The 12,247-nt window shown below is 42.9% G+C and overlaps 1 protein-coding gene across 1 annotated transcript in view; it reads left to right on the top strand.

Annotated features, from left to right (window-relative positions):
• Positions 1-12,247, top strand: part of LOC147693360 (transient receptor potential cation channel subfamily M member 2-like) — a 374,197-nt gene that overhangs the window by 225,748 nt on the left and 136,202 nt on the right. The window contains exon 12 of the mRNA XM_086933683.1: positions 8,679-8,808. Within this exon, the coding sequence (XP_086789809.1) occupies positions 8,679-8,808 (130 nt within the window). The remainder of the gene's footprint in view (positions 1-8,678; positions 8,809-12,247) is intronic.

Below are 12,247 nucleotides of genomic sequence, written 5' to 3'. Positions count from 1 at the left end.
CACCACTGTGGGTCTTCTTCTAACTCTAGAACGCCTTCACTAACTTCAACTGGACTTGGATAAAAGGGCTGTTTCCGAAGCTCACATTGTAGATATTGATTTAGTCCCGCTCATCACTGTTTTGACTCTGCCAAGTGGCCCACACCCAGGCCTAGACACCCTAATCCTGTGAAATGCAGGTAGGAGAGCCGCTGACCCTCATGTGTTGAAGATTTTGAAACTTGCTTTGTTAAGAGTTATTCCTGGTATCTACATAGAACTCATACCAGCATGTGTTACCATGCCACGACAAGCCTAGCATGCACAATACAAAGCGTCAGCAATTCTTGAAGCTCTTCTTTGTCCAAAATCTGATCTGCATGGACATGCAGGATTTAGGGCCAGATGTATCAAGATACAATTTTGCGATTCTCAAATAGCGATATTTTTTTTTTGTAAAATTTTAAATAGCGATTTTTAAGGAATCGCTATTTGAGAATTGCAAAATGGCATGTATGTAGAAATTCGCAATTTTTTAGCGATTTCTAAAAATTCCTTAATTGCGATTAGCAAATTGCTAATCGCAATTAAGGAATAATTTCCGATTAATTTCTATAGGCCAGGAGGCCCATAGGAATGAATGTGAAATTATTCTCAATTTGCGATTCGCAATTTGCGAATCGCAAATTGAGAATAATTTCAAGGGTGCAAGGGTGTCCAAAGGACACACTGTTGCACCCCTGAAATCAGCATGAGTGCACTTGTGGTGCACATACATGCCCTAAGGGCATGTATGTGCATCACATAGCACTTAGAAAAATGCAATAATTGGAAATTTTAAAGAAATTTGCAAATTACCACCAACTTGAAGTTGGTGGTAATTTTTTTTGCATCATACATTGCATTTAAGGAATCGCAAATTTTGCGATTCCTTACATGCAATCGCAAAATAAGGAATCGCAAATTTGCAATTCCTTATTTTGCACAGAAATTTGCAACATTCATACAATTTGGCTCAAATGAGTTCGCAAACGCCGACATTCTGTGAATTTTGGTGTTTGCGAACCCATTTGCTCTTCATACATCTGGCCCTTAGTCACTAGTTCATATGATTACTTTTTCATGGTGGTTCAAAGCTAGAACACATTCAACAGTCACCACAATTCACCACTGAACTGCTCAAGGGTTACCTTCTGAAGTGACTGGCAACTTCATCGACAACTCCCTTACTTTCAGTTTATATCAAAGTTACCTCAGGTGTCGGTCATTCCTCCTCCCACTGTGAACATCTAGAACACTAAACTCAGCGTAACAGAGGAGGTTTGGAAAAATAGGCAGTCAATCTATCTAGAAAGGCCAACGCCTTTCATTCCATGTTCAATTATACTGCAGTAACCATGCAAACGGACAAAATGTTAACCACCCCAACCACTGACACCAGCATACCCCACTGAAAAGAACAACATTTTGATTCATGACTGAACAAATGTGACTGAAAGTGATAATTAAGGAAATGTGATAGCTGAGCAAAGGCATGGAAATGGATTCAGCTGATGAGAGATACAGAGAAAGATCTCCTTGGCAATCATAGCACTTCAAACCTCACCTAATCAATTGCTTCGTATTGAGTGGCGGCCTTGCCACCTAACATTAAACTAGTAAGAGTAAGTAAGGGCACTCTCACAACTCATTTACACTGCTGGTGACACAACACTTCCAGAAAAACAACCTGAGGTCTAGGGAGACTCATTTTACAATTTAGGCAATAAATTAACAGCTGCAAGATGAAATAGACCAGGAACAGGTCACCCTTACCTGAACCTCAGGGCACGAGAAGATTTAAACTTTACCAGATGCTCCAAATTGAGCTTAACAAGCTAAAACACACTTAAGAACCTCTACCAACAAGCTACCTTCCTTCGTGCCACCCAATCTGCCTTCATCTTCAAGTGGATTACATTGTGCCTACACCTCAACTGAAGGAATTCAAATAATCTGGCAAAAGACTCCAAAGACACTCACACACAATATAGTAAATCTGATAAACCTCCATTAACATCCACCAACAATAATAATGTCAACTCTGAACCACAAACACCTGATGGTCTATGCATTGCTTCACAATGTACGGTCAGCAATGTGCATCATGCTGATATTCTTTCGCTGATAGACATGATTACCAAATCCTGGAGGACCAATGCTCCCAACCAATATTAGACTCACTAGGGCCACAAAGATACTCCATCTTCAAAGAAAAAGATATACAACTAGAGGAGAGACTACCGATTATATGTAACAGCTGAAAGGCAAACTAGTATCCACCTGTCCTACTGCACCTTTGAGTGCCGTAAAGTTGTAATTCCTCCCTCCCTTTCCAACGCCACCAACCTACACATCATATATCATCCACAGCGGACTACATTACTCTTAATTTCCCAGCAGAGTATTTATAGGTGACCCACATATTAATTGGGGCAATACCAAGGCCATACACTACAGATCTATAGGCTACTTAGTTTGCACACCCTCTCACAGATATCTGCAAGCCCTACCCACAACAAACGTTACATCTTAAATCAAGTTATTGCCTCACTCATCGGTTGGATGCTTACCTCCCTTTAAGATCAGCTGATCCAGTCATTACATAGTGGCTTTCATGACCATTACTTGTGCAAAGTGCACCCTGCCACTGACAGAAGAGCAGTAAAAATCGGCCACTGGCCATTAAAAATATTGAAGACTGCCGCATTAGAATGCTCTTGATCCCAACACTAAACACTATTAACCATGCTTCAGATGGAAACTCTGCAGGAACATCTTACACTGAAATGCCACTTTCATTTATAAACACTTTGACAACTCTCAAGATCAAATACATGTGATCTAAGACCAGTCAGCCATGGTTCAATGATTCCTTCCACAATCAGAGAAGATCTATCTGGAACTGTAAAAAATCTCTCAGCATGAAAACCAGACTCAAATCCTTGAGGAAACAATAAAAGTAACCCATTCAAAAAACACCATTGAAACTTACATTCAGGAACAAACTTTGGGCCGATTTATATGTTGATGGTGTGTATATTCCTTTGCAAAAGCAATGGAGTGTACACACTACCAACATGAAGGTCCACCCACCCGAATTTGATGTGAGTGGAGTTTTGATTATGGTGGTGGCTGCTCCAACACCACCGTAGCCAAACCGCTCCAATGAGGGGATGATTAAGATGTTCTGGTGATCTATGTATAATTTCTAGCACTCAAGACTAACATTGAGATATTGTCATAGTTTAAAAACTTGCAACTAAAATTTGTGTTATTTTAATATTGCGGCGTGCTTTTAATATTGTTGCATTCTAGGGCTGTTTACACAGCTTCCTGCTTTGCTCTTACTCCTGCCGTGGCCCCGTTCCACCACGGGTTTTCCCGCTTGTGTGGAGGGCACGCCGGCAGAGATTGGGTCCCCGCTCCCATTGGCTGCTCTCAGTCAGGTGGGACGCGAGATACGTGACCTGACGTATTTAAACAATGATGTCCCAATTTGTGCACAGCGAATGCGCACAGCAAATTTCCGTCGAAGTTTCGCCCGCGCTGAGGACGGGCTGCAGGACGGGCTGCACAGTAAGGAGACATCGTTGGGCAGCCAGGTAACTCGGTCTTATGCCTATTCGGAAATACTTGCTTTTAAGTCCCCTTCCCTTCCCTGTCATCATACCCTTCCCCCGGAAGCTTTTCTTCGCTCTCCGGTATGCTGTTGCTTCTCCCGTACCAATGAGTCTTGTTCCCCTCATTCCCCTATAATGCACCCATCGGCTATCACCCCCTCTATGCCAACCTACAGTTCGGAAAGGGGCTTTCTTATCAATGCCAGGTCACTGATTAAAAATAACATTGCTTTTTATGAGTTTGTTACTGACAGAAGCCCTTCATGGGTTTTCATTACCGAAACTTGGGCGTCTGATTCGTCTGGCCCCCAGGTCCTGCATGCTATCCCTGAAGGATATGCATTACAAAGACTGGACAGACTAGGACGGCTGGTGGGCTGGCAATCCTGTTTAAAGTCTCATCTGTCTGTCGTATTAAAACTCTCTCTGTGCCCTCAGACTTCTTCCAGGCTATTCACTTTGCCATTTCATCCTCTCCCTCTGTGTCCTTCACAGGTCTCCTCATTTACAGACCACCTGGCCCCAGATCCTGCTTTAGCCTTAATCTATTTAAAATCTTGGAACCCTACTTTGGCAAACCCCATCTTACGATTCTGGGAGACCTTAATTTTCATCTAGATGATCTTTGCTCTAAGGACACTCTTTCCCTGGTGGACCCCCTGGCCGCATGTGGACTTCATCAGCTGGTTGATAGCCCTACCCACCTGGCTGGCCACATCCTTGATGGGGTGTTCTCCAATGACCCTAGATTATCTGTAGGCCCCTCTATTTCCCTGGTCTGGTCAGACCATCTGGCAGTTCCCTTAGAACTTAAAACCCTTCCCTCTTTTCTACCTCAACGAAGTTCTACTAATAAAATACTTAAGCGGAACTATAAGGGTATCACCAATGACTCTCTTGCCCCCCTTATAGCGCAGACTCCTATCCCCCCTTGAAGGATGCCAGTGATGCTGCACTGGATTTTGCTAATTCCATCTCCAGAGCGGTTGATCTATTAGCTCCTGCCTCTCTACGCTATTCAGCTAGACGAAAACCTTCTGCCCCCTGGTTCACGGATCATCTTAGACTGCTGAGGCAGGGATGTAGGAGGCAGGAGAGGCAATGGCGAAAAACTTGGAACCCCATAGATAGAGAAAAACACAAGCTGTTACTTGTAGAATACAAGACTAAGGTCATCAAAGAAAAGCAGGACTACTTCTCCAGGCTCACATCGTCCCTCACATCCCCTAGGGAATTATTTAAGATTGTAGATTCCTTGTGTTCTCTACGAACACCTGATCCCACCATAGGTTCCCAAGAGCTTTGCGACAAGATTGCTCATTTCTCTCATGCTAAGATCGCCGACATCTCTCTCACTCTGGAAGCACAGAGAGGTCTTATGTGTTCCCGTCCTCTCCCGCCTCAACCTGTCTTAGAGTCTTGGGCCAAAGATCCCTCTAAGACTCTGACCAACTTCCCGCTCCTTACTCTCGACCAACTAGACTCTCTGTTAAACAGGACAAAGTCAGGTTCACCAATGGACCCCTGCCCTCTGAAGGTTCTAAAAGATTGCAGGTAAATCCTGTTGCCCCCTCCTCTTGAGGTAATGAACCAGGCTATGGCTCAGGGCCTTTTCCCTGCATCCTGGAAACAGGCCATAGTCAAGCCATTGCTCAAAAAGCCCACTCTGGATCCGGACACCCTTAAAAACTTCCGGCCGATTTCCTTACTGCCTGCTCCCGCTAAGATGTTGGAATCACACCTCAATCAGTATCTGACTGCTTTCCTTGATGCCTCTGGGTTCCTGGACCAGTCTCAACATGGCTTCGGAAAATTCCACAGCACTGAGTCGGCGCTCACAGTAGTGACAGACAATATACAATCAAGGGTCGACCGAGGCCAGACCACTCTTTTGGTCCTCTTAGACCTGACCGCCGCCTTTGATACCCTATCTCCCTCGACTTTAACTGCTCGTCTGAGGGAGATAGGGGTGGAGGTCCCAGCATTGAGCCTGCTGTCCTCTTTCCATGACCAGAGAGAACAGAGGGTCAAGCTAGGAGAGTTTCTCTCCCCTGCTAAGCCTGTGCAATGTGGGGTCCCACAGGGGTCGGCCTTGAGTCCGACCCTCTGTAACATTTATGTGGCCCCACTTGCTAGGCTTGTAAGAGCTCAGGGGATGGAGGTGGTGTCATACGCCGATGACACCCAGATCATGGTGTCCCTCTCCCACTCGGTGAGTATCTCCGCGCTCAGCTTCAGGAACTGCATGCAGGCTGTCTTCGATTGGATGATTTTAAACACCCTGAAGCTGAATGGAGAGAAAACCGAGGTCTTGATCTTCGGTAAAGATCAAAACATCTGGTCCAATGAATGGTGGCCTCCTTCTCTCGGAGCCTGTCCCGTACCGTCAAATTCCGCCCGGAATCTTGGCGTGATCTTCGACACTTCTCTGGACATGACACTACAGGTCAATAGAACTGTTTCTACCTGTTGGGGAGTTATTAAGGTTCTTAGAAAAATCGCCCACTATCTCTCCCCTCAAGCCCGTAAACAGACCGTTGTGGCCTTAGTTACATCACGGCTGGATTATTGTAACGCCCATTATACATGCATCAATAAAGGCCTCATCCAACGCCTCCAGACCATCCTGAACGCGGCTGCCAGATTTGTTCTGGACGTTCCTAGCACCGCTTCTGTTTCTCTTGCTAGGAAGAGTCTTCACTGGCTCCCGATCCAGTCCAGAGTCTCTTTTAAAATCCTATGCCTAGTTTTCAGTGCCCTATCCGGCGGCAGCTCTGAGGCCATAAGCTTCCTTCTGAGTCCCTGCACCCCTAGCAGAAACCTTCGCTCTGCCAATAAGAACCTTCTCACCGTCCCTCGGACAAACAAAGTCAGATGGGGCGGAAGAGCCTTTTCATCTGTGGCCCCTAAACTATGGAATGCCCTCCCCTCTGAGATCAAAACCCAACCCACCATGGCTGTTTTTAAGAAAGCTCTAAAGACGTGGTGTTTCACTAAGGCCTATCAGTAATCATGCTCTTTGACCTCATCGTTTTATTTGGCTAGGCGCCTTCACGCCCTTTGGGGCCAAGTTGCGCAATATATAAATCTGGCTTCATTCATTCAATGGAATAAGGGCCGTTGCAAAAATGGCTACATGCCCACCCGCCCAATTTAGATGGGCTGGCATGTAGGGCAGTAAAAACGAAATAGAATGACTCCTAGGGCGGGGGAATCATTCATTTTATTATTTTACAAAAAAACAAAAAATTTCACGATTTTCATTTTGAAAATAAAAAAATAAAACTGCTCGGTGCAAGGTTGGGTCCTGCTGACGCAACCCTGTACTAAACAGAGGGACGCATTGAAAGGCACCGCCTTTACGGCGGTGCCTGTCAATGCTTATAAATGAGCTCCTGATTGGTGGCCATTTATAAATTTGACTGGCAGTCCCTCCCTCATCTGGCAGGAAGGTGGCCCACTTGTCTAGATACAAATGTGTCCTTTTGTCTTTATCAAGCCGGCCAAAATCTCTTTTTAAATACATTCACAAAACATCTCTTTAAGAAAGAATGTACTGCCATGACCTACTCCATCCAGATGCAATGTTTTTCTGAACTTCTTCATGGGAAAAATGAGAGATAAGTTTGCAGTCAGTTTCAAACCACCTAAAAGTTTCCCCCATAACCACCAAAAACACAAAATGCATTTGACATGATTTTCGCAGACACCTTAGACAGCGCAGTTAAGCAAAACAGACCACCTTCTTACCGCCAGATAGTCTAGTGGCGAGCATACTTAGACTCCATTTCCATCCTTTTCAACAGTCTAGGAGACAGCTCATCCGTGGTTCACTCGAGCAAAGAGTTTCTTCAAGTCTCCTGAAAACAGGCCCGATGACGCCAATTCTATAAAATGTAGATCCTAACCTTTTGTCAATTTGCAGACCAGTCTTAAACTTTCCTTGCCTTATGAAAACAATTGAAAAATTCATCTCCTTTGAACAAAAGCCAAAGTTTGGGTTCAGAGCAGGCTTCAGCACTGAAATAGCTACTTACTCCCTTAAAAGTGCTTGATGATAGTCACCACGTCCTAGATGAGAGCAACACACACCCACTGGTCTACCGGAGCTTGCTGCAACCTTTGACACTATCGATCATCAGAGACTATTAGTTGTGCCTGAAAACAGAATGGGGTTCAGAGATGAAGTGCAGATAAATGAAGTGTCCTGTCCCCAGTGTACAGGTGCAAAGTTGTGGCTGCACTGGGTCAGGACAGCATTGATAGGCGGAGCGACAGTTTGAAGCTCCTTTCGAAGGCCTGGTCTGCTTTTGAAGATGAACAGGGAACCCCCCACACACACATGTAGATGATACAACATTCACCTGTGGGATACTCTTTAGAAGGGTTCTCTCAGGCCCCTTCGCTCACTCCAAAAATGTGCCGCTCGGGTAGGATACACTCTCTGCCAGCATGATCCATTCTACAGAAGGTTTTGCACAAATGTCTGTGTCCTCTTTGGTGATACCAAAGAGTCCCAGGGTGGAGAGAAAGGCCACACACCAATGTTTAATACCTGCCCAGTATGTCAAAGGACCGGGAAACATCCTTTACAACGCAAATTTTACTCCGCACTACCATTACGACGCAGCTATTACAACGCAAGTCGTTAAAACGACTTGCGCTGGAGGGCGTTATAGGATAGGGAATAGTTTAATTTTCAATCCAACACCTTCCCTACTATCCACAGGGACTGGAGTTGGAATGGAAAATTAAACTATTCCACTATCCAGCGCCCCCCAACGCAAGTCGTTGTAATGACTTACGTTGTAAAAACTGCGTTGTAATGGCATGCAGAGTAAAAGCATGCGTTGTGATGACATACATCCCAAAGGACCTGAATCAAACGTTTCCAGCTATGACGCATGCACACAGTGCTTTAAGAAGGCGATGGATAACTCCAGTCAGTACATCCTCAGAGGGTGGGATAAGTTGGCGTTGGCTAACCACATTCAGGAACCTCATTAACATTCCCTTTACTTCTTCTTCTGCTTCCAGAGCCAGGACTGCATTGTGGGCGCCCTGGCATGCTCCACCATCCTGAGGAAGATCTCCAAGGAGGTGGAAGACAATGAGATGTCGGAGGACATGCGGGTACAAGCCAGTCAATATGAGGGTCTTGCAGTGGGTGAGCAAGCAGTTCTTTTTTGTCTATTTCTTTTAAAACACTTATCAAATACAGGTTTAGCCGTAGGACTAAAACAAACCAATTTATGATAAGATCAGCAGTTACAAACTCATGGCTAATTGAGACAGTATTAGATGCTCCCTTCAATGAACTCATGGAGGAGGAGGAGGAGGAGGAGGTTCACCAAAATACATGTAATTTGCCAAAGAATAGTTTTAATTTGTTATAACACATTAGCAATGAAGTGGTGTCAATTACAATTTCTTACCCTTTAAGGAGTCACTGTTGAGAAATGATTAGAAACTTCATGAAATTGCTATATATTTTTTTGTTTAAATCAGTTGAGGAAGAAGCGCAGAGTTTGCAGAACAAAAACTTAACAATTCTGCATTTTTCAGAATAGTCTATATTTTATTTGTTGAGAATTTTACCCACTATGTAATTGAGCAAAAAAATATATATCAACAAATTCCATCAGGCTCAACAATGACAAAACCTTCCATTTAGCCTGGATGAATAAAAGTATGGCGCTCCCCTAATTGAAAGCAGACATTGGTGTATCTGGATATTGGTTGGCTTTAGTAATAGTAAAGTTAAACTCCGACACAACTGACATTTTAGTGATGTCCAGCAAAAACTCCTCCAGATTTCTTCTACCTGGGTTTTGCTGTGCACATTGAACCAGAAAGATTTTGGAGCAGCTACCTTCACCAAATAATTCAGTTACTATTGGTTTTATATATTCCTTCGATTCACCTGTTGTTCAGCTCTGGTACACCTCAAATGTGCAGGTTATTTCTACACGATTGCTCCTTGAGATCTTCATTTTTTGGCTTTCTTTATTTGAATTACCTCACCTTTGCTGCATCCCTGCCCCTCAGCCTCCCACCAGTTAACCAGTCATTTGGGGTCAAAGGATGAGCACGTTAGACTGTTTTTCTCCAGTGTAGGAGTGATTGTGCTTCTGGTGAGCCTTCAGATATCTTGGGCAGCAGCACTAAGTGAAAACTTGGTCGTTTTCAAGTGCAACATTTTGCTAGTACTACCACATTTAGATTAATCATTAGAGAAGGGTGTGCTGAGGATCTAATACAAAAACCACCCGTCATCCTAATGACCCCCTTTGTGTGTTCATAGACATGTTTTTTTTCTTATTCCATGAGGGTGTAAGACAGCTAATCAGAATCCAGGACAGACTTAAAAAGTTAGAAAATGAAACCTTCTATTTAGCTTTGGGTAATAAGGTCATCAGGAGGCTTTCCCACTCAGACAGTCTTTCTGACTTTAAGGTTGAAAAGAAATGTCTTCAAAGGAATAGGCATAATATGACCATATTCATTTTCAATGGGTAATATATGTTTGGAAAATATCAGACCCAGATTCTAAAAATAAATTAGGTAAACTCAATTATACTCTCTAAACTAAGGTTAATTTTATCAATTTGGATATTATTGCCTCTCTAGTATATACATTACCCTATACGTTTGCTCAAAGCAATCGTTTTTTTGTACATAGACAATTGGGTTCCAGTTAAATTAGTGGGTGGTGAGAAATTGCTCAAAAGTATTCAAATTAATCAAGGCCTGAAACGTTTCAGTCTCTTTGTGCCCGACATGGGAAGTTCACTATTGAAATCAAATAGAATCCCCCGGGACTCAAGGCACATACGGGTCAACTTAGACCGTACGATGATGATCTGGTTATTTTTGATCAAGCCAAAATAGAAATGCCACACACCCTGGATAATACACACAAATACAACCAAGATAACAAACTACAAGTGAATGCAAGTAAAACCAGGATGATGATGTTTGGAAAATGAAAAATAAGCCGACTCCTCATTTTGTCTATGGCACCTTAGGATAGGATACGCTCAACGTACACCTACCTGGGCATATTGCTTTCAGTAACAGGAACATCGATTACCCATGGGAAACATATGGGAAAAAAGCTGGTAATTCAACATTCGCCCTTTGTCAAATAAATTCACACCTATATAGTCCATCAGCTGAAGCAAAACTTTGAGTAATAAAAGCTAAGCTCATTTCAATGGTGGCTTTTGGCCATCTGGCATTTCCTTTAAAACTCTTTCATTTTGTGGAAAAAACATCCAGTGCACAATTTATAGAAACAGCCTTGGCTTACCCCAATACACAGCTCAAGCACAAGTATTTCATGGCACGTTTTGTAATGTGAGTCAACCTTTGTTAAATGTTACCATCAGGTCATGAGTGTGCAACCAGACACACCCAACATGGCAATTCAAGTTATCCTCAAACAAAAGTACAACCCATGGTCAAACTATTTGTCTATAGTGATAAAGGATTTAAATCTTATTTCAGATTCCGGTCTGTGTACCACTTCACATGCGTTACTGAAAACAACACTAAAAAAGCAAGTGCCCCCTGTGTACACAGAAGCAGACTTAGTCAAATTACAATCCAGGTACCAATTTGAACTGATTTGCAAATCATATGAGAAAGAGCAGATACAGCCACAGATGAAAAAAGCCGTGGGGAGAAACTGCAGAACCCAACTCATGCATAAAGGATTCATGGTCCTGCCAAGTCATGAGCAGAAAGCAGGCTGGAAAAGAACACAAACTTAGGGATGAAGACTGTGATTTTACCTCTTGACCTTTGTGGCTTTAGCTTCCTGGATATGTATGACTAATGACGAGCATCACAACTTTGTTTCTAATTAATTCCACTATAAAAAGTATAACCATGGAGAGAGGGGCTATACTTGAATCATTTAAAATTTAGCTTTTAATACCAGCTATTACATTAGGATCTGTTATGAGATCATATCAGTACCTGTTACACCTTCCACTCCCTTTCAACCGCACTATATTTTCCTATAAATCTAGTAAGAATGGCTAACGTGTTTTGCTCGTATGTAATGCATCTCCGATGGTGAGCGCAGCGGTGTTCTGCTTCCTTGCGGCAATTGGGCTTCTGTTTTGGTTTTTTTACAAACCCATCTACTAACATTTCTATAAATCTCATTAATACGATTAGAGATTATCATTTTGTGGTCAGCTACAGAATCAAGAAATAAAATGAATAAACAAAGATATCTTAGCTTTGAAACCTCTGTAAATGAAAGAATACTGCAGGGTAATTTTCTATGGAAGAATGCCAATTATTTTAACAGTTAGGTACAGGTCCATGGTCTGCTTGTTTCATCATCAGAATGTATTGCAACAGCAAAATAAAATGTTTCTGTATAAGTCATCAATCTAGACTATTTTTCACCAATAGCCTAAACCTATGAAAATGTGCCTCTCACAGTTGGAATATTACCCTAGTTGCCTGCTGGTCCAAAGAGATCCCTCTACTAACTTTGGTGGCACCCAACGCTGTTTAGAAACCAGAAATTCATGCTTCAATTGATTAGCTCTTAAAATACCATATGTATATGCTTCAGTTATAAACGT

This window comes from Lissotriton vulgaris, chromosome 8 (assembly GCF_964263255.1).
Source record: "Lissotriton vulgaris chromosome 8, aLisVul1.2, whole genome shotgun sequence".
NCBI lineage: Eukaryota > Metazoa > Chordata > Amphibia > Caudata > Salamandridae > Lissotriton > Lissotriton vulgaris.
This window is presented reverse-complemented; position numbering and strand designations above follow the sequence as displayed.